Raw genomic sequence first — 24,382 nt, 5'->3', positions numbered from 1 at the left:
TATAGCATGATCTGGCTGTTACCTCTACATACGTGTCGAGACAACGGAGATCCATGTGCAGTTTAATAATCAAGAGTAGTCAGACAGGCAATGGTAAAACAGGTGCAAGCTAAAGCAAGTGGGTAATCCAAAAAACGTGGTCAGAATAACGGGCAACTGGTCAGGACACACTGAAAAAAATTATTCAAAGATGATTCCTTGGATTTACTAAGTTTTTTTACGTTGAGTGGTTGTAAACAATTTATTTGGGCTGAATTTAAACAAACAAATTAAGTTGAACATTGCTCAATTTAATTTGTTTGTTTAAATTCAACACAAATAAATTGTTTGCAACAGCTTTGCATGCAACAATTTTTTTTCAATTCAGGCAGCATAAAAGCATAAACAATAAAACAAACAGGAGTCTTAACACACGGGAAGAGAATTAAAACGCTTCATAATGGTAACAGTGAACAAGACTCTGCAAAGATTGTGTGAAAGTTTGGTATATTTATAATTAGGTACACTTTACTAGTACCGAGTTGGCATCAACAAGGCATTTGTGCCCACAGAACTGCCGCTCACTGGATATTTTCTCTTTTCGGACCATTCTCTGTAAACCCTAGAGATAATTGTGTGTGAAAATCCCAGTAGATGAGCGGTTTCTGAAATACTCAGACCAGCCTGTCTGGCACCAACAACCCTGCCACATTCAAAGTCACTTAAATCTAATCTCCTTTCCTATATATATATATATATATATATATATATATATATATATATATATATATATATATATATATATATGTATATATGTATATATATATATATATATATATATATATATATATATATATATATATATATATATATATATATATATATATTTATTTATTTATTTCATTTATATTTATTTATAGTCCAGGTAATCAATGAAGATGAGTTTCAGCTGTGTGTGTCTGTCTGGATGACTGTCAGCTGTGGCAGGAGTGATTGGTGAAATTACTTCTGGGGTTTGTAGTTCGGTTCAGTGGCAGAATTGTAGTTTTCCAGTGTATCTGCAACTGCTAGATTGCTGGTGATCATAACACTGGCTGTCATTGTTTCAATGTAAGTAAATTACATTTAATAGAGTAAATAGCAGTGACTTGGGACAAACATGGCATCAAAATTATTTCTTAGAATACTATACTATACTATACTATACTACTGTATACTATACTACAGAATACTTTAACAATAAACATCTGACATTATGTGATGTATGTGCAGTGCGTCTGGAAAGTATTCACAGCGCTTCACTTTTTCCACATTTTTTATGTTACAGCCTTATTCCAAAATGGATTCAATTCATTTATTTCCTCAAAATTACTACACACAATACCCCATAATGACAATGTGAAAAAAGATTTTTTTAAATTGTTGCAAATTTTTTCTAAATAAAAAAACCTGAAAAATCACAGGAAATAAATTAATTTAATCCATTTTGAAATAAGGGTGTAACATAAAAAATGTGGAAAAAGTGAAGCGATATGAATACTTTCCAGGTGCACTGTATGTATATGTATGTAAATATGTCATTTGCCACACTTTCAAAAAAAGTTTGAAAATACATTTGTAAATTGCTTAAGATTTTCTTGAATTTGACTTAGGAACCCTTGAGTGTTGCTTCATATACAGAATATTAAAATGTATCTATATTTCTCACCTTTCCTCTAGGAAAAATATAGATTTTACTTATAAAAGTTTTCTCTTTTTTCCACAATAATTAAAAGCAAAAAATAAATAAATACTTTATGCTGTTGAGAAGGTCATGATGATTTAAAGATTTGGTCACACTTCATTTTAAGACAATTTTTGCTATTAACATATCATTAATTAAAACTTTTAGCTCAATAAAATACCAATTTACTTATTAATAGTTACTAAAGTTTGATTAGGGATGTGGACTAAGATCATACTTTAAATATTAACAAAGCAATATCTTAATAATAAGCCAGTAGTCGATAGTAGAAATTGGTACCTAAACAAAAATGTTACCAAATATTTTAATAAAAGCATACATATTGTAATGAAATGTTTGAATTTTGGTTAAATATTGGTTAAACAATATTATTTTTGTTTCCAAAATATTACATTTAGTAAAAGTTAAAAGACAAATTGAGAGAAAGTGATAGAATTGAAATTGTTTTAAAAAAATGAAATACAGGTTTAGGTCAGGCCATTTTGTTTAAAGACCGTTTTCACCTGTTTTATCACAGTTAATTTCTTAAAGTAAAGTGAATCCAATTCCTATCAAAAGGTGTCAAGAAGCCACTTGTGGTGCCAGTGTAAATTTGTGTCTTTCTTTTGCTTTCTCTGATGTCTGTTGAGCAAAATGCATGCACTTTACTTTAAAAAAAAAAAAAAAACAATTCACCAAAAGAACAAAAGCATACCGTTGGTATTTTTAGCTACATGCATTTCGTCATTTTCCACTCTTATTTCTTTCTCTCTGTTTTTAATATTATATATTTTTTGTTTTGGCCTAGGTTCAGTATGTCATTCAAGGATATCACAAGAGGAGAGAATACATTGCTGCTTTTCTCAGTCACTTTGGCATGTGAGTTCAGTTTCTTTAACATTTGGAGTTTCATTTGAAAATCATTTAATAAATTACATTTAAAACCACAAGCCATTTATCCTAGAATTAGTCTAATAAATGATCAGCGTGAGACTTTGAATGAAAAGCTAAAACTGGCCCTGCAAGTCCAGGCCTGCAGTAGTAACCAGTATAGCCACTCACCACACCCATGTTATCTTGAGAAATTAGTTACCAACACTAATTCCCTTTTTTCTTAATTACTTGGGATAATTCTGCGTCTAATCTCAAAAGCAAGTACAGACAGCATCTTTATAATGGCTGTAATACACAAGGCACCAAGATGTCTCTGGTTTATTAACACGCCTTAATATATTGTCAGACAAGGTGGTCTGGCACAACCTTACTCATTGATTTATTAATGTAATATTAATGAGTGCTATTATGTGAAACCTGCTCTTAGGGATGCTCTAGGAAGTATTTGGATCCTTTCAAAATGCCTTTGCTTTTGATAAAACCATTACATTGTATATTGAATCATGTCCAAATACTTTTGTGGCATTCATTTTGAAATCAGGAACACTCCACTTTTGGAAAACAGGCTCATTTTACAACTCCCCTTGAGTTAAACTATTTTACCATTTTTAATCCATTTAGCCCATCTGGTGGGAGCATTTTTAGCTTAGCTTAGCTTAGCTTAGCATAGATCATTGAATTGGATTAGACCATTAGCATCTCACTCAAAATGATTAAAGAGTTTTGACAATAGTTTTCTATTTAAAGCTGGACTTTTCTGTAGTCACAGTGTGTATTAAGACCGATTGAAATTTAAAAGATGCTATTTTCTACGCTGATATGGCTAAGAATCGTGGCTGCAGCAGGCAAAATGGTATTACGCAGCACCTGAAAATTGGCCAACTTGTATGTACTGTAACTACTATGTATTTCAGTTCAAATAGATACAGTTCAGGATCTGCACCAAAGTTCATATGTTCTGAATCGTTTCTCAGAAATGTCTCCATTGGTTATCAAGGTAGCTGAATTGCAGGTGCTGCAGGAACAAAGTTTCTTGATTGTTACACTGAAATAATAGTATAGTTTCTAGAGACATCAGCTTAGAAAATAGCAACTTTTCATTTTCTGTCGTCTTAGTACATAATGTAACTACAGAAGTGTCAAGCTTTAAATAGGAAAACTAATAAAACTCTCTGGTTATTATTGGGTGAAATGCTAATGGTCTAATCTGATTTAATGATCTATGCTAAGCTAAGCTAAACGACCCTGAGATTGGCTAAATTAGAGATGCCCAAACTAGGGCCCATAGTAACCTTTGATTTGGCCCACCATCTGAGAAGAGAAGGAGAACGATGGGCATGATTCAATTCAAATTTAATGCAAACTTTTTTGTTTATTTGTTTGTTTTATTGTTAAAAGCTGACTGAAATTAAATGTTTGAATTAAATGGTGTAAATAATTCAGAATTTGTTTAAATGTACATACCGGCAACCGACAATGCAGAGACTTTAGTGAGCAAATCACGTCAAAGGCAGATTCTGCTTGACTAGTGTGTTCAGCATTGATCTCCATTGTGTTTTAAATGTGATTGTTTATGTTTTTATTGTTATGAGTTCTCATTTTAAAATTTATACTGCATTAGTAAAGTAAGGTTTTCTGTTTAAATAAATTAGGAAATCATCATGTAATATACTGTAGTTTGGTATTTACCTTCGGCTCAAAGCTCTCAATGATATTGGCTTTTTAGCCCTTCATACGAAAATGTTTGGGCACCCCTGGGCTAAATGGATTCAAAACTAAACTGTTTAACTCAATGAGTGCTGAAAAATGATCCTGTTTTTAAAAAAAAGGAGTGTTCCTTTAAGGCTTGCTTTTATGGTCACATTTTAAGGTCATTTTAAGGTCTTTACGGTCTTCTGTTGCAAACTGAAATATTATGAAATATTCATTTTCTCTGTTTTGACTATACAGGGGTGTGGTGGAGTATGATGCTGTTGGCTTTACCAAGCTCACCCTTCTGCTTATGTGGAAAGACTTCTGCTTCCTGGTCCATGGTAAAATATATATTAATATGGTAGACTGTAAAGGACATGTTGACTATTTTCAACCCATATTCTTTGAAAAATCATGCATTCGTTTCTGAAGAAAGAAATTTAATGTATTGCTCTGGAAAGATTTAACTGTGCTTTCATCTTATGTATTATATACAGTTGAAGTCAGGATTATTAGCCCCCCTGAATTATTAGCCCCCCGTTTATGTTTTCCCCGATTTCTGTTTAACAGAGAGATTTTTTCAACAGATTTCTAAACATAATAGTTTTAATAACTCATTTCTAATAACTGATTTATTTGATCTTTGTCATGATGACAGTAAATAATATTTGACAAGATATTTTTCAAGACACTTCTTAAAGTTACATTTAAAGTCTTAACTAGGTTAATTAGGTTAACTAGGCAGGTTAGGGTAATTAGGCAAGTTATTGTATACGGATGGTTTGTTCTGTAGACTATCGAAAAAATATCTAGCTTTAAAGGGGCTAATAATTTTTTACCTTAAAATGGTTTTAAAAAATTAAAAACTACTTTTATTCTAGCCGAAATAAAACAAACAAGACTTTCTCCAGAAGAAAAAATATTATCAAACATACTGTGAAAATGTCCTTGCTCTGTTAAACATAATTTGGGAATTATCAAAAGAAAAAAATCAAAGGGGGGCTAATAATTCTGACTTCAACTGTATATTTATGTATTTATGACCAATAAGACAGACCATCCACCAAATCCAACCATAAACTAGGGCTGTTTAAGATCTCTATATATAACACAACAACCACAGGTACAAATGACAGAATACTGTACATTTCTACACTATAGGGTGTATAATACTACAATACATCAGAGTTTAACTATGAAAACCTCTAACTATTGACTTACATAGTAGGAAAAACAAATACTGTGGAAGTCAGTGTTTACAGTTTTTCAGCATTCTTCAAAACATCTTCCTTTGTGTTCAACACAAAAGCTCAAACAGTTTTGGAACAAGTGAAGGCAAAGTAAATGATGACAGAATTATCAGTTCAGGGTGAAATCGGCGCCCTTTAAACTGACTGTACTGAAATGTGCCTGTGTGTGTAAACACAATGCATGATAATTATGTTGAGAGCATACATATGCAGTATATTTGCACATCAATTTCATGTGTGCTTTCTGTTAAACTTCTGTTTCATCACCTCAGTCTATGCCAAAGTAAAGTTTTGCTCCAGGTGCAACACAAAGTGTTTTAGTTTCAACACAAGTATCATTATCGTTTTCAAAAGGAAATGCATTTATGCACCAATAGGCATGCTGGTTTGAAAAGGAGTGTGTAATAAGTGCTTTGCTATTTTAAGGCAACTAAAATAGACCACATCATTGAACAACTTAAATCTGATCTAAAGTCAATGGCACTGTTTTTTAATGATTTAAAGTACACATTAGTGATAGGGGGCCCAAAATGCTTGTACATGTTGCTTGTTACACACTCAAGGATGTGCAGCAGCATCAAAATATCTTACGAAAAATTAAATGATTAAATGTAAAACAATATTGTCTGCATAAATGTAAAAACCACCACCTCCTCCCATGCATTCTTTACCATGGGGGGATTTAGTGGAATCTGGCTTGTTCCATAGATGGCTTTAATCTCACGCACAATTTGTTTCCTTACTAATGAAGCACTCAGTTTTTCCAATTACTAAGGTCTGCCTTGTAAATAGTGAAATAGTGTCATGGTGCGACTGTAACTCACTCCTACTGTGTGTTCACACCACCACTATTTAGAGAGTCAAAGTAGCCGGAATCATTCCGTTTCAATTCAGTTTCCAGCAAAAGTGTTGCGCAATGTTGTGCATGGTGTGGTCAAAATAGGAGAGTTGAATCAGGTCAACTTTATGGTAACAAGTGATGGTATCAGAATGTACTAGTCTACACCATTGCAGAGAATGCAATCCAATAAACTTAGGTTCCAACCATTTTAGTTCCCAAGCAAAATGAATGCAAAGGTTGATTAGGTTGATAACATTAAAGTAAAAACCAAGACAAAATTAAGTATCTTCTATAAACAACACGTTTAAATTAGACAAGCACCTAATCATGAACACAAAAGCCTCACTATATAAACAGCTTTTAATAGGTTAATCATTAGAAAATATATAAACATCTTAAGAGAATAACTACAACTCTTTTAGACCATGCTCTGGGTGCACAGACTATTTTTCCCATTCTTAAAATAGCAAAATGGATTTGGACATGACCTAAATGCACCTGCACAGTGTGCTTTAGACACTGCACTTAGATCATTAAGCTTGTGTTCGCATAGGCCTATCATGTGTGTATACTGTTGCACACAACATTTGTATATTTATAATCACCTCTGAGGATAGTCGGGGTCGCGGGTCACTGGCATTAATATTTTGGGGGTCATGCGCTTCAACGTTTGGGAACTCCTGGTCTAGTTCTGGTTTATCAAAATTTTGCTTATGAGACACTGGTTTCCTTTATCCAGCTGTAAAACTGTTTGTGTATCATTTGGTCATACAGCGGTGAGATGTTATGTCACACAGCTTGATGTGTGAGGGCTCACACTCTTCAGAACACACAGAAAATTACATAGCTGTTGTTTAAAGTAAAACCCAAGATAGAAAAATAATATACTACAATCTGGCCACAAGTCACTGTTCTCTGCCATCACTGGTTCTCCACCATCTCTTTCCCAGAGTTTAGAGACTTAAAAAAATTTAAAAGCAGCTTAGAATTTTGCATTTAACAGCAAGGTTAAATGTGTCTAGATCATGTTACGTTGTGATGTAAATTCAGTGCAAAAATGCAGTTTTGCATGCTTCAGTCATTAGTTTTCATTGTTTGTGTTCAATTATATTAACTTGGTAAAGGGAAAGTTCACCCAAAAATGGAAATTTACTCCCTCTCAAGATGTTCCAAACACTTTATGACGTTCTTTTCACTGAAAAAAATATTTTGAACAATGCTGGAAACCTGTAACCATACATTGGAAGTCAGTGGTTACAGGTAATTTTTTGTGTGTGTTCTTTTACAGTAGATGTGATGTGCATCAAAGCACTACATTTACTACTTCCGAAAAGCCATATAGCAAATTCAAATGTCAACATTTATTGAGAAAAATGTCGTCTTGTCAGAAAAATGACGGGAACACAGCACAAGGCTGGGGCTATAATGCTGAGGTATTTTAGCAAAAAAATAAACTTCAACCAGGGGCGACACGGTGGCGCAGTGAGTAGCACGATTGCCTCACAGCAAGAAAGTTGCTGGTTCGAGCCTCAGCTGAGTCAGTTGGCATTTCTGTGTGGAGTTTGCATGTTCTCCCCCGTGTTGGCGTGGGTTTCCTCCGGGTGCTCCGGTTTCAAGTCCAAAGACATGGGCTATAGGTGAATTGGGTTGGCTAAATTGACCGTAGTGTATGTTTGTGATTGAGTGTGTATGGGTGTTTCCCAGTGACGGGTTGCAGCAGGAAGGGCATCCACTGCGTAAAACAGATGCTGGATAAGTTGGCAGTTCCTTCCGCTGTGGCGACCCCAGTTTAATAAAGGGACTAAGCTGAAAAGAAAATGAAGGAATGAATGAATTAAACTTCAACCGTTGTCCCTTCACAGCCTCATCTTTAGGTAGGGAAAATAACACTAACTTTCCCTCACACTTCAGAACAAAGCATCTATGCGACATGATTCAAACGGGATCTGCTACAAGTGTTTGTCTTCCTCTTTTTCTGTCTACAGTGTTTGTGGGGGTTTCAATTTTCCCGGGTCTGCGCACGCAACAAATAGGCGGGGCTTGAGTTCCATCAACGTCACGCCGACACGACTAAAGATTCATTTTCCAGCGATTCATTCGAACCACTATGAGTCGACTCTTTTATAGATGAATCAGTAGTTTTAAACACGGTGCACTTTCAGATTTAAGTCTTAGCTGGATATTTCACTACACTTAGGGCTGTGTTACACACTGCATGGAAGGTCATTTTCAAACACCCATAATAGGGGCTCTTTAAATGTGATTTTTTTAACCCTCGGTTTCTGATATTCAAATGTATCCAGATATTTAAATGTGTACAAATGTGTGTTGTTTTTCGGCCAAATATTGTCCAATCCTAACAAACCAAACATCAATAGAAAACGTATTTTTTTGCTTTTATATTCGGTATACATGTTAATTTGAGAATTAAGAATTCAGTTTGACATACTGTATATGGCTGGTTTGTGGCTCAGGATCATATTACTAATAAGTCTAGGTTGGATTTACTGTATGTATTGTGATGCAATAAACTCCTGCCACTGGTTCATGGTGGCATCTGTCATGTTTTGCACGATCTGTATTTGACTGTTCTCCATCCTGTCTTCCTGTAGTGGATCTGCCTTTGTACTTCCCTCGAGATCAGCCCACCCTGACGTTTCAGTCCATCTATCACTTCACCAGCAGTGGGCAGCTCTACTCTCAGGTGCAAAAATCCTACCCCTACAGTCCACGCTGGGATGGGAACGAGATGGCCAAACGAGCCAAGTAAGAACAAATAAATAATGAATATTCCCTACAAATATCAAAAAAGCTTTCTCTTAGTTAAATAGATCCGTGTGTTTTCCATTTCCAATTCCTGTGTAATATTAACGCAGTTTAAAGGGATAATTTACCCAAAAATGACAGCAGAATTTTCAATTTTGGATGAAAAATGAAATCGGTTTGTGTATTTTTGTTTTGTTAAACACAAAAGAAGATATTTTGAAGAATATTGTAAACCTGTAACCATTGACTATGGAAGTCAATGATTACATGTTTTCCAACATTCTTCAAAATATCTTCATTTGTGTTCAACAGAAAAAAAAAAATTTGGAACAAGTGAGCAAATCCTGACAGAGTTTTCAGTTTTGAGTGAACTGTCCCTTTAAGGGAGTCTTCTGGAGGTTAATGGAATGTGCAGTATTTACCTTTGGACTTCTCTCCCAGCCACACCTAATAGCTGGAGAGCACATTTTATCCAGCTTGTGATACGTGTCAGAGATAGAACAGTTTTCTGTTTTGTGTTTGGAACATATCTTATCTCCTATTGGCTTTCAGGCTAGGCTTTAATCAGGCAGAGATTTCAAATGTAGGCACCCTTATTACTTTACCATCATGTGTTGACATATACTTTACTTAGTGTGTAATTTGACCTAATTGGAAGTAGTTTGTTATTTCATACAGTAGGTACAGAAAGTATTCAGACCCCCTTAAATGTTTCACTCTTTGTTATATTGCAGCCATCTGCTGAAATCATTTAAGTAAATTTTTGTTCCTCATTAATGTACACACAGAACCCAATATTGACAGAAATACACAGAACTGTTGACATTTTTGCAGATTTATTAAAAATTAAAAACTGAAATATCACATGGTCCTATTCAGACCCTCGACACTCGAACTGTAATGCTGATGTTTTCAGTACTAAAGTAATGTTTTGGCACTTCATACCAATTTTGTAATATAAAAAAGTTCTAAGTTTTCATTTAAATGTTATATTAAATCATCTGAGGCCTGTTGCAGAAAGTAGGTTTGGAGTGTAACCCAGGTAATTCTGAACAATCTCCTGGTTTTGGGGTCATGAAGTTAGGTTGGTTTTGATTTCATCGTCATCATAACTTGCGCTACACTCCCAATTTCCTCTAGAACAGTTTTTTTTCTGGGTTAGAGATCGCAAAGCTAAACTGGATAAATCAGCTGTGAGTAAAATGATGCAACAAAGCCACATTCAATTCCATAGAAGCTTTTTTATTTCAAATGAAAACCTTTCAGACTAAAAGCATTTTGAGACCAAATTGTATTTAGTTGCTAATAATTCATGTTATATGAATTATTATTATTTGTATTATATTTGAATATTCAGGGTTCATACGGTCTTGGAAAACCTGGAAAAGTCATGAAATTTTGAAAAGGCATTTTCCAGGCCTGCAAGTTTTGGAAAAACAAATAAAACCAAATTGTTTTGGAAAAGTCATGAAAATTTGTTTTACAATTATCTGTGTATTGATATATTTGAGATGATAAAATTGGGTACATTTTAAATAAAGTAAAATTGAGCTGGCTGTCCCTTCATGTGACGTTCTCTGTGTGGGGAAAACTTAGCAATAACTTCAAAAATCAAAAGCAATTTTAGCTTCGCCTCGTTCACTCGCTTTCACCGTAATTCAAGATACATTTTGAGTGTTGTGTGCAGAAACAATCTCTAACTACAGAGGTAAAATACTGTGGGTGCTAAGGGCTAATTTGTACTAATCTTAAGTCTTGTGAAAACACACGCCAACATTTAAAAAAAATGTTCACGCAGAACGCAAGATACTTTCTAAAAACTATTGTACAGATATAAAAATAAATATAAACTACATGGATTGTCACATATGTTTTGATATGCTGTAATAAATTTGAACATGCATATTTTTGTCTTATTTACCACGTGTACGTAGACATTACATGAAACACAAAATAAGATCCTGAATATTTACCTGAAATTTTTAGGAGAAGTCATTGAAAAGTCATGGAATTTTAGTAGTAAAAATGTGTATGAACCCTGAATATTATATATTCAAAAGTTTTGAATTGCCAATACATTCAATGCCTAATTAAATGTACATTTAATATGTAAAGCTTTTAAAACAACGTATTTTGAGCTGTTGGTGAACCTTATAAAATCAGTTGATTTGTTTTGCAGTGATATAATATTTAAATGAATATTTAAACGTATATCAAGGGTTGTGAAATCATTTAAAGGTGCAGTAGGTGATTGTCTTCGGAAACATTTTTTGTTGTGCTGGTTTTAAAGTCTCTTCACATTCCAATAGTAATGATTAAAGTAAATGATCTAAATGTATTTATATGTATTTTTATATTCTGGGTGACAATAAGACGATGTTCATCCAATTAAATATTGTCAGGCTGATAATTCCCATAATTCTGATAAGTAGCCCAAACTGTCTGTTAACAAACGCAGATCTGTACTTGTGCACAGCCGTTCACACAGATGCGCCATTTGCACATGCACACGAGAGAGTGACAGTGGTAAAAACAAATGCTGAATCAAAACTTTAAACTCCTGAATCAATATTGGAGTAACTTGTGCACACTGAAGGAAGGACGACGCCACAGCTGAAATATTTATTTTAGACAGGAAATGTTATGTTTTAAAACAATTTTAGTCACACAAAGCTGATGTACTGTAGATTTTGTTGTCACGAATGGGTTATATGCACAGAAGTGTTGTTCAGCCACTGAAATCTTCCAGCGAAAAATTGTTGTGACTATTTTCAATTACATACTTTTACAGCAGATTTTTATTTAGTTTAACAAAAAAACATTAATAAACAGCGTTTTTCCGCCTAGCCTGCTTTACTGAGCTGAAGTTGCTTTTGTCTTCACATTGGTTCATTTTTGAACAACGACAACCTGTGACATGCTCCCTATATTGTTTACCATGCTTACTTTGAATATTTGCTCTGAAATAGCATGTAAGTATGGCTTAGTGATGCATGTAATTCCTGCACGCCGCCGGCCAAGCACGAAGCATACTTTAGTGGCTTTAGGACAAAGCGCGTGAGCGAGTGAGAGCAGCAATCCTTGCATGTATGAAATATTGCACATTATGACAAGTTTTGCTTGCTACACAAGTGAAAATGTGCTAGATATAATACAGTTTTTCGTTCGTAATTGTAGTACTATAAAGTACTATTAAGTTTTCTAAGTTTCAAAGATATGCTTCAAAGATATGCTAAACTGCTAGCATTTTGACAGATCTACTGCACCTTTAACCTGATCTTAACCAGGTTGAATTTGTTTATTATGTCAACACAAAACCTACTCTGGAGCTTGAGTTTTAAGAACTCATTTTATGCAGCAAGCCTCTGGTGTTTTAAAGGGGAAAATTCCAAAAATAGTTTTGGGAATAATTATAACAGCAGCCAGACGGTCAAGGTGCTTTCACATTTCACTTTTTGAATGACACTAATGATGTCCTGTCTCTTTCTCTTTCTTTTACCTTTCTCTCATTCTGTCATTTCCTCTCTCACCAACAGGGCTTACTTCAAGAGCTTTATCCCTCAGTTCCAGGAGGGGGCTTTTGCCAATGGAAAACTGTAGATTTACAGCATGAAGGTCTGCTTTTACGGTTGGAGTTCATGAACAGGTTGTACAGGAAACAGCATGTCTGATTTACAATCCTGACAACTGCTCCTCTTTAATGTTTTTGCTCTCATAATGTCATTCGGTATATTTAAATGTACTGTAGGTGTCTGTTTTTTATTTCTGTTTACTTTTATTGTTTGGTTTTTTGTAATAATTTATATGCCTTTAGTTTTTTCCTCATGTCATTTCTGAACAGCTATAATGAATAAATCAAGTTACTTTGCTACTTTCCTCAGTTTCAGATTTTATGTTTTATTAATAGTTTTACTTTTAAAATATTGGTCACTCTTTATTTTAATGTACAATGTTGGCTTCAATCAACCATTAACTAAGATTTTAGCTCAATGAATTGCTAATTAGCTGCTTATTTATAGTCAGTAAAGTAATAGTTTAGGTTAGGATTAGGGATGTAGAATAAGATCATACTTTAAAAGTGCTATTAAACAGTTAATATCTTAATAACAGGCAGGTAATGAGCCAGTAGTAAATGGTGTCAATCGTTACTTAAACTAAAGTGTTACCAAAATAATTTACATTCACATATTGCCACTGTTGTCTTTGGCAATTACCATAAATTATTAGCTGATCTGTTATATTAGCAGCAATTTTACCGTAAGGCTCAATGTTTTACGTTAACATGGACTTAAAAGTGTATTAATATTATTTAATGGAGCGAGCAGTCATGTTTGTACTAAACAAACATAAACAAGGATTATGAATATGGCACCAAATGCATTGCTGACTGTTATTAACTAATGTGAGCTTATTGTAAAGTAGTATTATTTATCCATAAATAATAATAATAATAATGATGATCTCGTATAAAAGTGAGCATTTGATTTGATTACAGTTTTTCTCAGTCACTTTGGTACATTTCTCAGATCAGAATTGAAATTTGCAAAACAGTAAATGCATTCTCAAAACAGGGTGTAAAAATAAAAAAACAGCATGGATGACCTGCAAAAGCCAGTCTCTTGCTCAAAATACTTAGTTTATCTCTCAAAACTAAATTCCTGTGTGAATGAATGTGTCAGGGCCGTCAGAATGACAAGTCCTTGTGTCATTGTGCATAGATAAGACAGTAAAAATACTTAGTCATGTTGTGAATATAACAGTGTACTCTGGGGGGGGGTGTTCTGATGTAAACTGTGGGTAATTTATTGATATTTTTTTGATGTTTGTAGTGTAATTTTTCTGCCAGATCTTGTCATTGTGATACTGAAAGGAAAAGACAGCACTGCATAGCACAAAGAAATCAAAACAAAAATAGAAATGTGAACACAAGAGAATCTCCTTTTAGATGCACCTGCATTAGACAAAGCCAATATTCACCTGGGAGAAATTTAACAATTGAAGATAGATTTAGAATTGCACATAATCATTTGAATAGATGTACGCAAGCATTTACAAGTGACACAATGATCTGAAGATTAAACAGGTAGTTTCGAGAATTTCAATTCTGATCTGAGAAATGGACCAAAGCGACTGAGAAAATCTGTAAAGTGACTATAAATTATATTTATAAGTGTGACTGATTGGGGTTGGTATGGAAGGAACATTCATACTTCCATTATTCATAGGGGCCCCCGGTTTTGAAATGAAGTAATAATGTTAAAATCGTAACAGTTTTAGACAGATTTTACAACATATGATAGAACATTTTTAAAAGAGCAAGATGATTAATATAGGCTGCTTGGCATTGGTCTGGGGCCCCTAAATCCCCGGGGCCCAAAGCAGCTGCTTACCTCGCTTATTGAGTAAGTCTGCCCCTTGTTGGGACAACATGAAGGAATTACATTAACTTATTAGTTTTACAAATTTCAAACAGCAAACATCATGTTTTAGTGTAATAATGTTGTTATTATTATATGATGATAACAGCAAATCAGCATATTAGAATGATTTTTGAAGGAACGTGGATCATTGATGCTAAAAAAATACAGCTTTGAAACCACATAAATAAATAGTATTTTAAAATATATTCAAATAGAAATCACTTACTTTAAACTGCAAATATATTTCACAGTTTTAATGTTGTGTGCTGTAGTTTATATCAAATAAATGCACGTTTGGTGAACAGCAAGTTGACTCAACTCAAATTTGTAAGGCAACTTGCTGCAGAGCATTTTTGAGTTTCAAACTTTCAACTAGTACTGCACTTGACTCGATTTAAGTTAAATCAACTCAAAAAAGCTTTGCAGCAAGTTGCCTTACAATTTTAAGTTAAGTCAACTTTTTTTTACAGCGAAGAGGGGCTTGTTTTAAAACCATTAAAATGACTAGTGGTGTACACGTTCTACATTTTTTTACAATTTATTTTTTATCCACAATGTAGGGATAAAAATAGTGATTTATATTGAGGCCAGATCTAATACACAGGGTAAATTAGCCATAAAATGACTAATGGGCTTAAAAGTTCTGCGGGTGATATATTACCAAGAGTCGCAATCTACCAAGAGTTGCCCAAATTAATGTCACAAATAACATCTTTATCTGGCATCCCTAATAAATCTGATTTAGAAATGACTTTCCCAGCAGGCTTCCTGTTTTTGGTTTTCCTCCTATAGCAGCAGCATGGCAAGTGCAAAATGGGTTAAGATAAACTTTTAGGGGAGTGCGTGAATTAATAGCCCAATTACAATAAACTGACTTTTTCAGGAGTTATTTAAATACTCTTCTTCTATGAATGTTGGGTCTTGAAGGGAAGCTCCAACGTTTGTGAAAACCAATCATAAGTGTCAATTTTTAGAAACAATATCTGAATTAATAAGCTTTCCATTGATGTTTGGTTTGTTATGATTTGACAATATTTGGCCGAGATGCAACTATTCGAAAATCTAGAAACAAATAAAATCAAAATGCTGAGAAAAGCGCATGTATTCATCCAAATTAAGTGCTTAGTAATGCACATTACTGATAGAAAATGCATTGAATTCATTTACACTAGGAATTTTATAAAACATCTTCATGGAACATGACACGTACTTAATATTATAAAGATATATCCTGCACTTGATGTTCATCTTGCACAAACATGCTGGATTCACCTGACTTGTTGACAAATGGGTTGTGGATCCATTTCTTGGGAGTTTGCTGGTCCTTCACTGGGCCTTATCCCCTTTGCAAAAGAACTTTCCAAAGACGTCTGTTTCTTACTTATTTAGATAGCTTGTGGGTTACATTTGGGTGCTCAAGCAACGGAGATGTAACAGAGAGAATAAGGTCATTTTTCAAAATAAAAGATTGTTCAGACTCAGATAATAAATAGACACGAATATTTAATGATTTCTTGTGTGGCCCAGTAACAATTAATCTATGGCAGGGATGTCCACACTCGGTCCTGGAGGGCCGGTGTCCTGCAAAGTTTAGTTCCAACCCCAATCAGACACAGCTGGCCTAGCTAATCAAGCTCTTACTAGGCTTTCTGGAAATATTCTTGCAGGTGTGTTGAAGCAAGTTGGAGCTAAAACCTGCAGGACACCGGCCCTCCAGGACCAAGTTTGGACACCCCTGATCTATGGGATCACTGCACGAGAGAGCACAATGCAAAATGAGTTACTCAGGGTACATTTTGTGTTTCAGATAAACGTCCTTCTTGTATGCATCCACAAGTAGGTTGGGCTTGTCGTACCCATCACTTAGCAAACCAATGACATAAACCCTACCAAAAGTGCACTTCAACCATATAGTTTGACCTTGATTTTACATAATTGTACTCTCTTTTGTGGAACCATGCTTCACCGACTCAAACCCAAGCTCTCAGCATCACAAGTAAAACACCTTACAAGGTGAGCTACAGAGCAAATTGACCACCCTTGAAAAGTTGCTCAAATGGCGAAAGACAGGTGAGGCAAATGTATTTGATTACAAATTTTGGACATTGCTAAGGTGTTTTGTGGCATTTGTTTGGTGAGAACTGCACAAATGTAATGCTTAATTTGTCGAGTTGTTTCTGTAAATATCATTAGTGTGAAAAGGAACAAAAGTTTAAAACATTATGCTGCACCGTAGCGTTCATTTTACCTGCAGCCAAACATATGCTGAAGTGAGTTTTTACATTTTTAAAGTATTTCCATTGAGCCTGTGTTGCATAATAAGAACCCTTTGTGTGTTTGAGAAGCTGAAAATATTCATTCCATAATATTATGCCTCCAGTGGAACTAGAGAAGCTGAGCACGGATGTAGAGGAGTGGATTAAAATAAATGAGCCAGCTTATCCATAAGTGACCGAGTATTTCCATATACGATTTTCTTCTTCATTTGTTGTGTGAGCAATTACATTTTATCGCAAATCAGTGTGTATATATGATAAAATAAGCCTATAGAGATCAATAGGGTCCTTAAAGTCCCAGAATGCATTGTGATGTGATGACACATTTCCATTCTCTATTTCTAATGTTTGCTTATTCATAAAATTTACCATAAAGGACGTAGTCAATTTTTCTTCATCTGCATTTTAAAAGATTTGCGTGTATTTGCAAGTATCTTCGTACATTTTGTTTTCTTGTGCTAGCTGAGAATGTGCCTTGATCTCTGTCAACCCTGATCGCTTTAAAGCTTTTAACAGGGTTTCAGACACAAACACTGAGCAATTTCCAGACCAATTTTGAATTTTTGTCCAAACACAAACCAAAAGCAAGCACTCCAAAGTGTGTTTGTTAAGGGAGTGTATAGTCAGGAACGGGATGTGTGGGAGAGAAGCTACAGCTGAGGGAGGGAGGGAGAGAGAGAGAGAGACTGCAGGAGCGAAAGCGCTTGTTTTCATCATTAAGCACAAGGGTCATTGTCAGGGGTCTTTGATGGCCTCGGGGTCTGCCCTCTGCTATATTTGTTGTTGGTAATGTAGGAGCTGTCATATCTAATTGGAAACTACGGGATGAATGCATTTGGGGCGTTTAATAGAATCAAGTCTCTTAATAAAAGAATTAATACAAATATTCTTTCTGTCTGTTTTCCCTTCCATCCCCACTTGGCAATGTAACCTTTTCCTAGCTGCCGCTAAACTGGCCCTGTCAGGCTGAATGTGGCCCTTTGTTAAAGAGTGTTGAGAGAGATGAAGGAAGGGTTGATGATATTTTATGCCAAAACTGGATTGCTTTTTACAGCTTTGAAATTACAGGGATATAATTAGTCATTTTTGGCGAACAAGTAAAATATCTGTAAAAGTCAGACAAAAAAGGACTGCAGTATGCGTCACAGGAGTGCTGTATATTTACGACAAAATAGGCAACCAATTAGAAAATACCTTAAGTTAATCAAAATTGAAGCTAGGTTAGCCTAGCTGAGAATGCTCATACGCTGACCATTCAACAGCTTAGTTCATGCACAGCAGGAGAGATGAAATTTAAAAATAATCTAATAATAACTAATTAAACCATGATTTCTCTATTTAAGCCAAAAAGCCTGATAGAATAATTGTTGTGCAATAAAATATAGCGTTACTAACCGACGCGGAAACACACATGGACAGAGCTTTTACATAATTCATTCATAGAAAGAACAGCTAGAAAGCGGAAATTGATGGATTTGTGCTGAATATTAGCATCATTGACCCATAACAAAGTACAGTACCTATAACTGTCAGTATGTTTGTGTGCTCTTCATGCAGTTTCTATTGTAATTTGTAGTTAAGTGGAAAAATAAATTGAAATGCAAATCAAAGTATCAATAGATTTCAATGAACAAATAGATTTTCCTTATCAGCAAATAATAATCAGACACCAAATATAAAAGCAGACACTAACCCACTATAATGACAAAATTTCTAAACAACAGATGAAAACATCAGTGAACTGTAGCTCTAACATGGACATGAGTGTTATAAATGACTGAAAAACAGCTGCGGGTGAAGTATATTGATTGCAAGTGCTCAGTTTTGTTCTGTTGATATGTAATTTAATTCGTAGCTAGAAACAGATGGAACTATGATTGCTATTAGTAAGACTACTATGGAGAGAGCTTAAGCGGAGCAGTGCTCATAATATCGAGTGGAAAAAAAGACAGCTGTGAAACATAACCTGTTGTGTATTTTTGTAGGAAACACAGTTTAGATCTGTTGAGGGTAAGAGGTGTATGAGTTATTGCCGTCTATCACTGAATGTGTCAGGAATATCAAAACAAAACCAACTCAACTCCGCTCTTTTAGCACCCCTCACAGAGCTTGATCCATGCTGGCATTTCTCCTCTTGGGTTTTTGGTTTTGAAAAGGGAAAAAATTCCACCACCCTGTCCAAACTTTTAGGATACCGGGTGTCAGATTTGCACAATCCATTTGCACAGCACTTTGGCTTGATTCCCTTGCTCGAAAACTTGACAGGCCTCCTGCGCGTAGCTACGGTTGCTAAGCCACGATTGGTGTGTGGCTTAGTGAAGGGTTAATTAAAATGTTAGTTCACACAAAAAGGAAAATTATGTCATTAATTACTCATTCTCATGTTGTTCCAAACCCCTGAGACCTTCCTTAGTCTACAGAACACAAATTAAGATATTTAGGTGAAATTTGAGAGCTTCTCCATTGAGAGCAAGGTTCCAGAACCCTTCAAAGTTCGGAAACTTCATGTATAGAATATCATCAAGCTACGAGAATACTTTCGAGCACACATAAAACAAACATCAGCTTCTCCTCAGTGTCAGTATAGTGCGCATGTTCATACTTTGCACCTGTGAATCGCCTCAGAATTGCCTGTGATTCAATTCAAACAGAGGACAAGGTATATGAAAGTGAGCAATATACTGACACTGAGGAGAAGAAACTGCTGAATGAAGTCGTTATTTTAGTTTGATATTCCAATTGAACCTCTGAAGGCATAGCTAGCTCTCTGCAACTCTCACATGGTCGCCCACTGAAGCTAAGCAGGGCTGTGCCTGGTCAGTACCTGGATGGGAGACCACATGGGAAAGCTAGGTTGGTGCCGTAAGTGGTGTTATTGAGGCCAGCAGGGAGCGCTCAACCTGCGATCTGTGTAGGTCCTAACGCCCCAGTATAGTGAAGGGGACTCTATGCTGCTTAATGAGCACAATATGGCTGCCGTCGCGTCATCCAGGTGGATGCTGCACACTGGTGGTAGATGAGAAGAGTCCCCCTAAAAATGTGTAAAGTGCTCTGAGTGTCCAGAAAAGCGCTATATAAATGTAAAGAATTAATATTATTGTTGTTGTTGTTATTATATGGTCTGTTTTGAGGATGTTTTTTGGTATTTTTCTGGATTTCTAAAGACTCTGGAACCTTGGATCAATGGGGTAGCTCTCAGATTTCACCTAAAACATCTTACATTTTGTTCTGAAGACAAACAAAGGCCTCGGTTGTTTGGAATGACACAAGGCTGAGTAATTAATAGCATAATTTTTATTTTTGGGTGAACTGACACATTAAAATTAATGCGTAGAACAGTATGTACAGGGAGCTACAGAAGCATCTTCTAAATCATAATTTATTTTATATTTATACTTTTTATTTCAATGGCTTCTATTAAGAAGTTGTAACAGGGATGAATAAACAGCTGTAAATGAGCTAGTACCTGTTTTCAGAGACTATTTTTTTCTTTTCTTTCCACTTTTAGTGCTAGGGTTTTGCCTGCCAACTTCACTGCTAATTCCCCCAATCCACTAATCCTTCCTTATTTAAACCAACTTGATGGCAGCGGGCCACCGAAAATAAAAAGCTTGGCAATCCAAATGATGTTCTAGATTCATCAATTGCAATGGTATTGTCCTTCCAGCTGGGAAAGTTCACCTTTGAAGACATTGATGCTCATGGTTTCAGGTTTATTTTTGTAAGTACATGATATTTTAAAATGGCTTCAAAGCATCTGGGTGTATGTTTTTTAATATGTTTAGGAGAATCCCAGCTAAAACCCTGTTCCTTTTCAACATCAAAGCAAAAATAATGGTTGATTTAAAGCCATCTGTTTATCTAATGATATTTCATGTCCTTAACAACAAAGTATAACCAATAACATTTGTTGCGATGTTTACAATATTATATTTGCTAATCTTAGATCATAAAAGTTTAACTTGATATGATATTGATATGGTTTGTCCACCAACACAAATGTCATCACTTATTGCCAGCATTGAAGAATATCCAAGTCTAATTTGTTGAAATCGGTCTAGTGGTTCTAGAAGGAGTTTCTCGCAGTTGCTGCTTATTTGTCGGCTGCACATCCATGATGCAAATCTCCCATTTCACCACATCCCAAAGGTGCTCTATTGGATTGAAATCTGGTGACTGTGGAGGCCATTTGAGTACAGTGACCTCATTGTCATGTTCAAGAAACCAGTCTGAGATGATTCGCGCTTTGACATGACACGTTATCCTGCTGGAAGTAGCCATCAGAAGATGAGTGCACTGTGGTCATAAAGGGATGGACATGGTCAGCAAGAATACTCAGGTAGGCTGTGGCATTGGCACAATGTTTAATTGGTACTAATGAGCCCAAAGTGTGCCAAGAATATATCCCCCACACCATTACACCACCACCACCAGCCTTAACCGTTGATACAAGGCAGGATGGATCCATATGTTGTTGATGCTAAATTCTGACCCTACCATCCAAAGGTTACAGCAGAAATCAACACTCATCAGACCAGGCAACATTTTTAATTTTAGAATTTTAACAAGATTTAATTTTTAATCTTTTATTGTCCAATTTTGGTGAGCCTGTGTTAGTTGAAGCCTCAGTTTCCTGTTCTTACCTGACAGGAGTGACTTCTGGTGTGGTCTTCTGCTGCTGTAGCCCATCTGCCTCAAGGTTGGACATGTGCGTTCAGAGATGCTCTTCTGCATACCTCGGTTGTAACGAGTGGTTATTTGAGTTACTGTTGCCTTTCTATCAGCTCGAACCAGTCTAGCCGTTCTCCTCTGACCTCTGGCATGAACAAGGCATTTGCGCACACAGAACTGATGATCACTGGATATTTTCTCTTTTTCTCTTCTCTGTAAACCCTAGAGATGGTTGTGCGTGAAAATCCTAGTAGATCAGTAGTTTCTGAAATACTTAGACCAGCCTGTCTGGCACCAACAATCATGCCATGTTCAAAGTCACTTAAATCACCTTTCTTCCCCATTCTGATGCTCAGTTTGAACTGCAGCAGATCGTCTTGACCATGTCCACATGCCTAAATGCATTGAGTTGCTGCCATGTGATTGGCTGAAAAGAAATTTGTGCTATCGAGCAGGCGAACCTAATAAAGTGGCCGGTGAGTGTAAGTTATAAGCTTTTTGCTGAGCTCACATACTAAGTTTCATACTGATATGCCAATGCGTTCTTGAAAAAAAAAATTATATGGCCAAAATGTGGGAAAACAGGATATCGATGAGTCTGGCATGATCCTATAAATCTAATGAGACCACACTGCAAAAAATGCTTTATCTATTTAAGTTTTTTTTCTTAAAACAAGCAAAATAATTTGCTAATGGTTTAAAGAAAGTAATTCTGTTTTTCATTTTTGACATTATTATTTTGTGTACCCTATTGGCAGATTATTTTGCTTGTTTTAAGGAAAACCCACTTCATTTTGAAACACAATTTCTTAAAACAACACAAGATTTTTTGTTTGTCTAGAAAATGCTTCTTGATTTAAGAATTTTTATATATTTGGACTAGAAACAAGACAAAAAATCTTAGTAAGAAAAGCATTTTTGCCGTGCAGCTTTGAATTTTATCCAAAGCTTTAAGAACTTATGAGCAATATAACATTGTAAATCTCCTGACCACAGGAGATATAAAACCTCTTTGAAAAAATTGTTTACGTGTTACTCAAGAATGGATTGACTAATGAACTCCTTAACTTTTTATCACCGTAGTCAGTTTCAAATTTAACGAAAACTGACTTGTAATTCAATGAAATTCCGAGTAGGGCTGCATGATATTGAAAAAATGTGATATTTTGTTCTTTTATTTTTCTGCCATAAATATTGTGATATGAATATATGGTTTGAATAGCTCTATTTGGCGGTTTTCTGGTCAGTCTAACAGTAATTAGGTACAAAAATGGAATAATCGCAATGCAAAAAAAAAAGTTTTCTTCCTTTGCTTCGTCCTGTTTCTAATCCAAATATTTAAAAAAAAAAATCTTAGATCAAGTAAAAATATTGTTTTGTTTCCACCTTAAGAAGAAATTTATTATAATTTCCCTTAAAACAAGCTAAATTATCTGGCAATGTAGTGAGTAAAATATTATTGTTTTTGCTTTGAAATGAAGATATTTGGACTAGAAACAAGACAAAAATTCTAAGTTAGAAAAACTTTTTGGTCACACTTTATTTTGGTGGTCCGTTGAATTTAAGTTACATTAGATTATAAGTAGACTGTTAGGTTAGGGTTGGGGTTAGTGTAAGTTGACGTACTTGCACTGACATGTACTTGCACTTACTTATTTCTTATAGTCAGTAAAATGTCTTGATGGTCCCAAAATAAAATGTTACCAACTTTTATTTATTTATTTATTTTTATTTATTTATTTATTTTTGCATAAATCGTATCAATTCAGTATTAATAGTTATATAAAATAAATCTTTTACACCCAATTCTTTCCCCACAAATGTTCTAAACCCTCTTGAAATGCTCTGTCACAGCCTTTAAAAACACAAGCAAACTCTTCAAATCATGTGTTTTGTGGCTCCTGGTCAACTATATTTCAGACTTAACATTGCATATCTAGTGGTTAAGTCTACTGATATATAGCACTATGGTGCTTACGGTGACCTGAGTTCGATTCCCGGCTAAAGGTCCTTTGCCGACCATTGCCCTCTCTCTGTTCCAATACTTTCCTGTCTGTAACCTCCACTGTCCTAGCCAAATTAAAGTTGAAACCCCCCCACCCCAAAAATAAAAAATATGTGATGTGACTATTGCAGATGCGCACATTTCGATATCGTTGCTGAAATGATGTATTGTGCAGACCGAATTTAGATCATCAGCTCGTTAGAAAAGACTGAAAGACCTGTAATGAGTGTGACAGACAAAGGAGACATCCAAAACATGCAGTGTTGATGGTCCCTCAGGAACGTGGTTGAGAAACACTACTTTAATCGACACCTCTCTATGCCATGATTGGTTTCAAAGACTTGTTATGTATTTACACGGACACGACAACTGTGACGTTTTCAAAAACAGCCAATTTTTTTAAACCCATTTTGAGATTTTAAGTATTCACAGCGCTTCACTTTTTTCCACGTTTTTAAGTTACAGCCTTATTCCAAAATGGATTCAATTCATTTATTTCCTCAAAATTCTACACACAATACCCCATAATGACAATGTGAAAAAAGATTTTTTGAAATTGTTTTAACTTTATTAGAAATAAAAAACCTGAAAAATCACATGTACACAGGTATTCACAGCCTTTGCTCAATACATTTTGATGCTCCTTTGTCAGCAATTCCAGCCTCAAGTCTTTTTGAATATGATGCTACAAGCTTGGCTCACCTGTCTTTGAAAATTTTTGCCCATTCCTCTTTCAGTACCTCTCAAGCTCTATCAGGTTGGATGGGAAGCAACGGTGTACAGCCATTTTCAGATCTCTCCAGAGATGTTCAATAGGATTTAGATCTGGGCTCTGGCTGGGCCACTCAAGGACATTCCCCGAGTT

The 24,382-nt window shown here is 35.3% G+C and overlaps 1 protein-coding gene across 2 annotated transcripts in view; it reads left to right on the top strand.

The window, feature by feature from the left end:
• babam2 (BRISC and BRCA1 A complex member 2) overlaps window positions 1–13,021 on the top strand; it is a 194,306-nt gene extending 181,285 nt beyond the window's left edge. For both annotated transcript variants that reach the window (XM_056477401.1, XM_056477402.1), the window contains exons 9-12: window positions 2,511–2,581; window positions 4,547–4,629; window positions 8,992–9,145; window positions 12,682–13,021. In XM_056477401.1, the coding sequence (XP_056333376.1) occupies window positions 2,511–2,581; window positions 4,547–4,629; window positions 8,992–9,145; window positions 12,682–12,745 (372 nt within the window). In that variant the 3' untranslated portion in view covers window positions 12,746–13,021. The remainder of the gene's footprint in view (window positions 1–2,510; window positions 2,582–4,546; window positions 4,630–8,991; window positions 9,146–12,681) is intronic.
• Window positions 13,022–24,382: the final 11,361 nt, after the last annotated feature.

Source organism: Danio aesculapii, chromosome 17 (assembly GCF_903798145.1).
Source record: "Danio aesculapii chromosome 17, fDanAes4.1, whole genome shotgun sequence".
Taxonomy (NCBI): domain Eukaryota; kingdom Metazoa; phylum Chordata; class Actinopteri; order Cypriniformes; family Danionidae; genus Danio; species Danio aesculapii.
The sequence above is the reverse complement of the archived record's forward strand: the minus strand, read 5'-3'. Positions and strand labels throughout refer to the sequence as shown.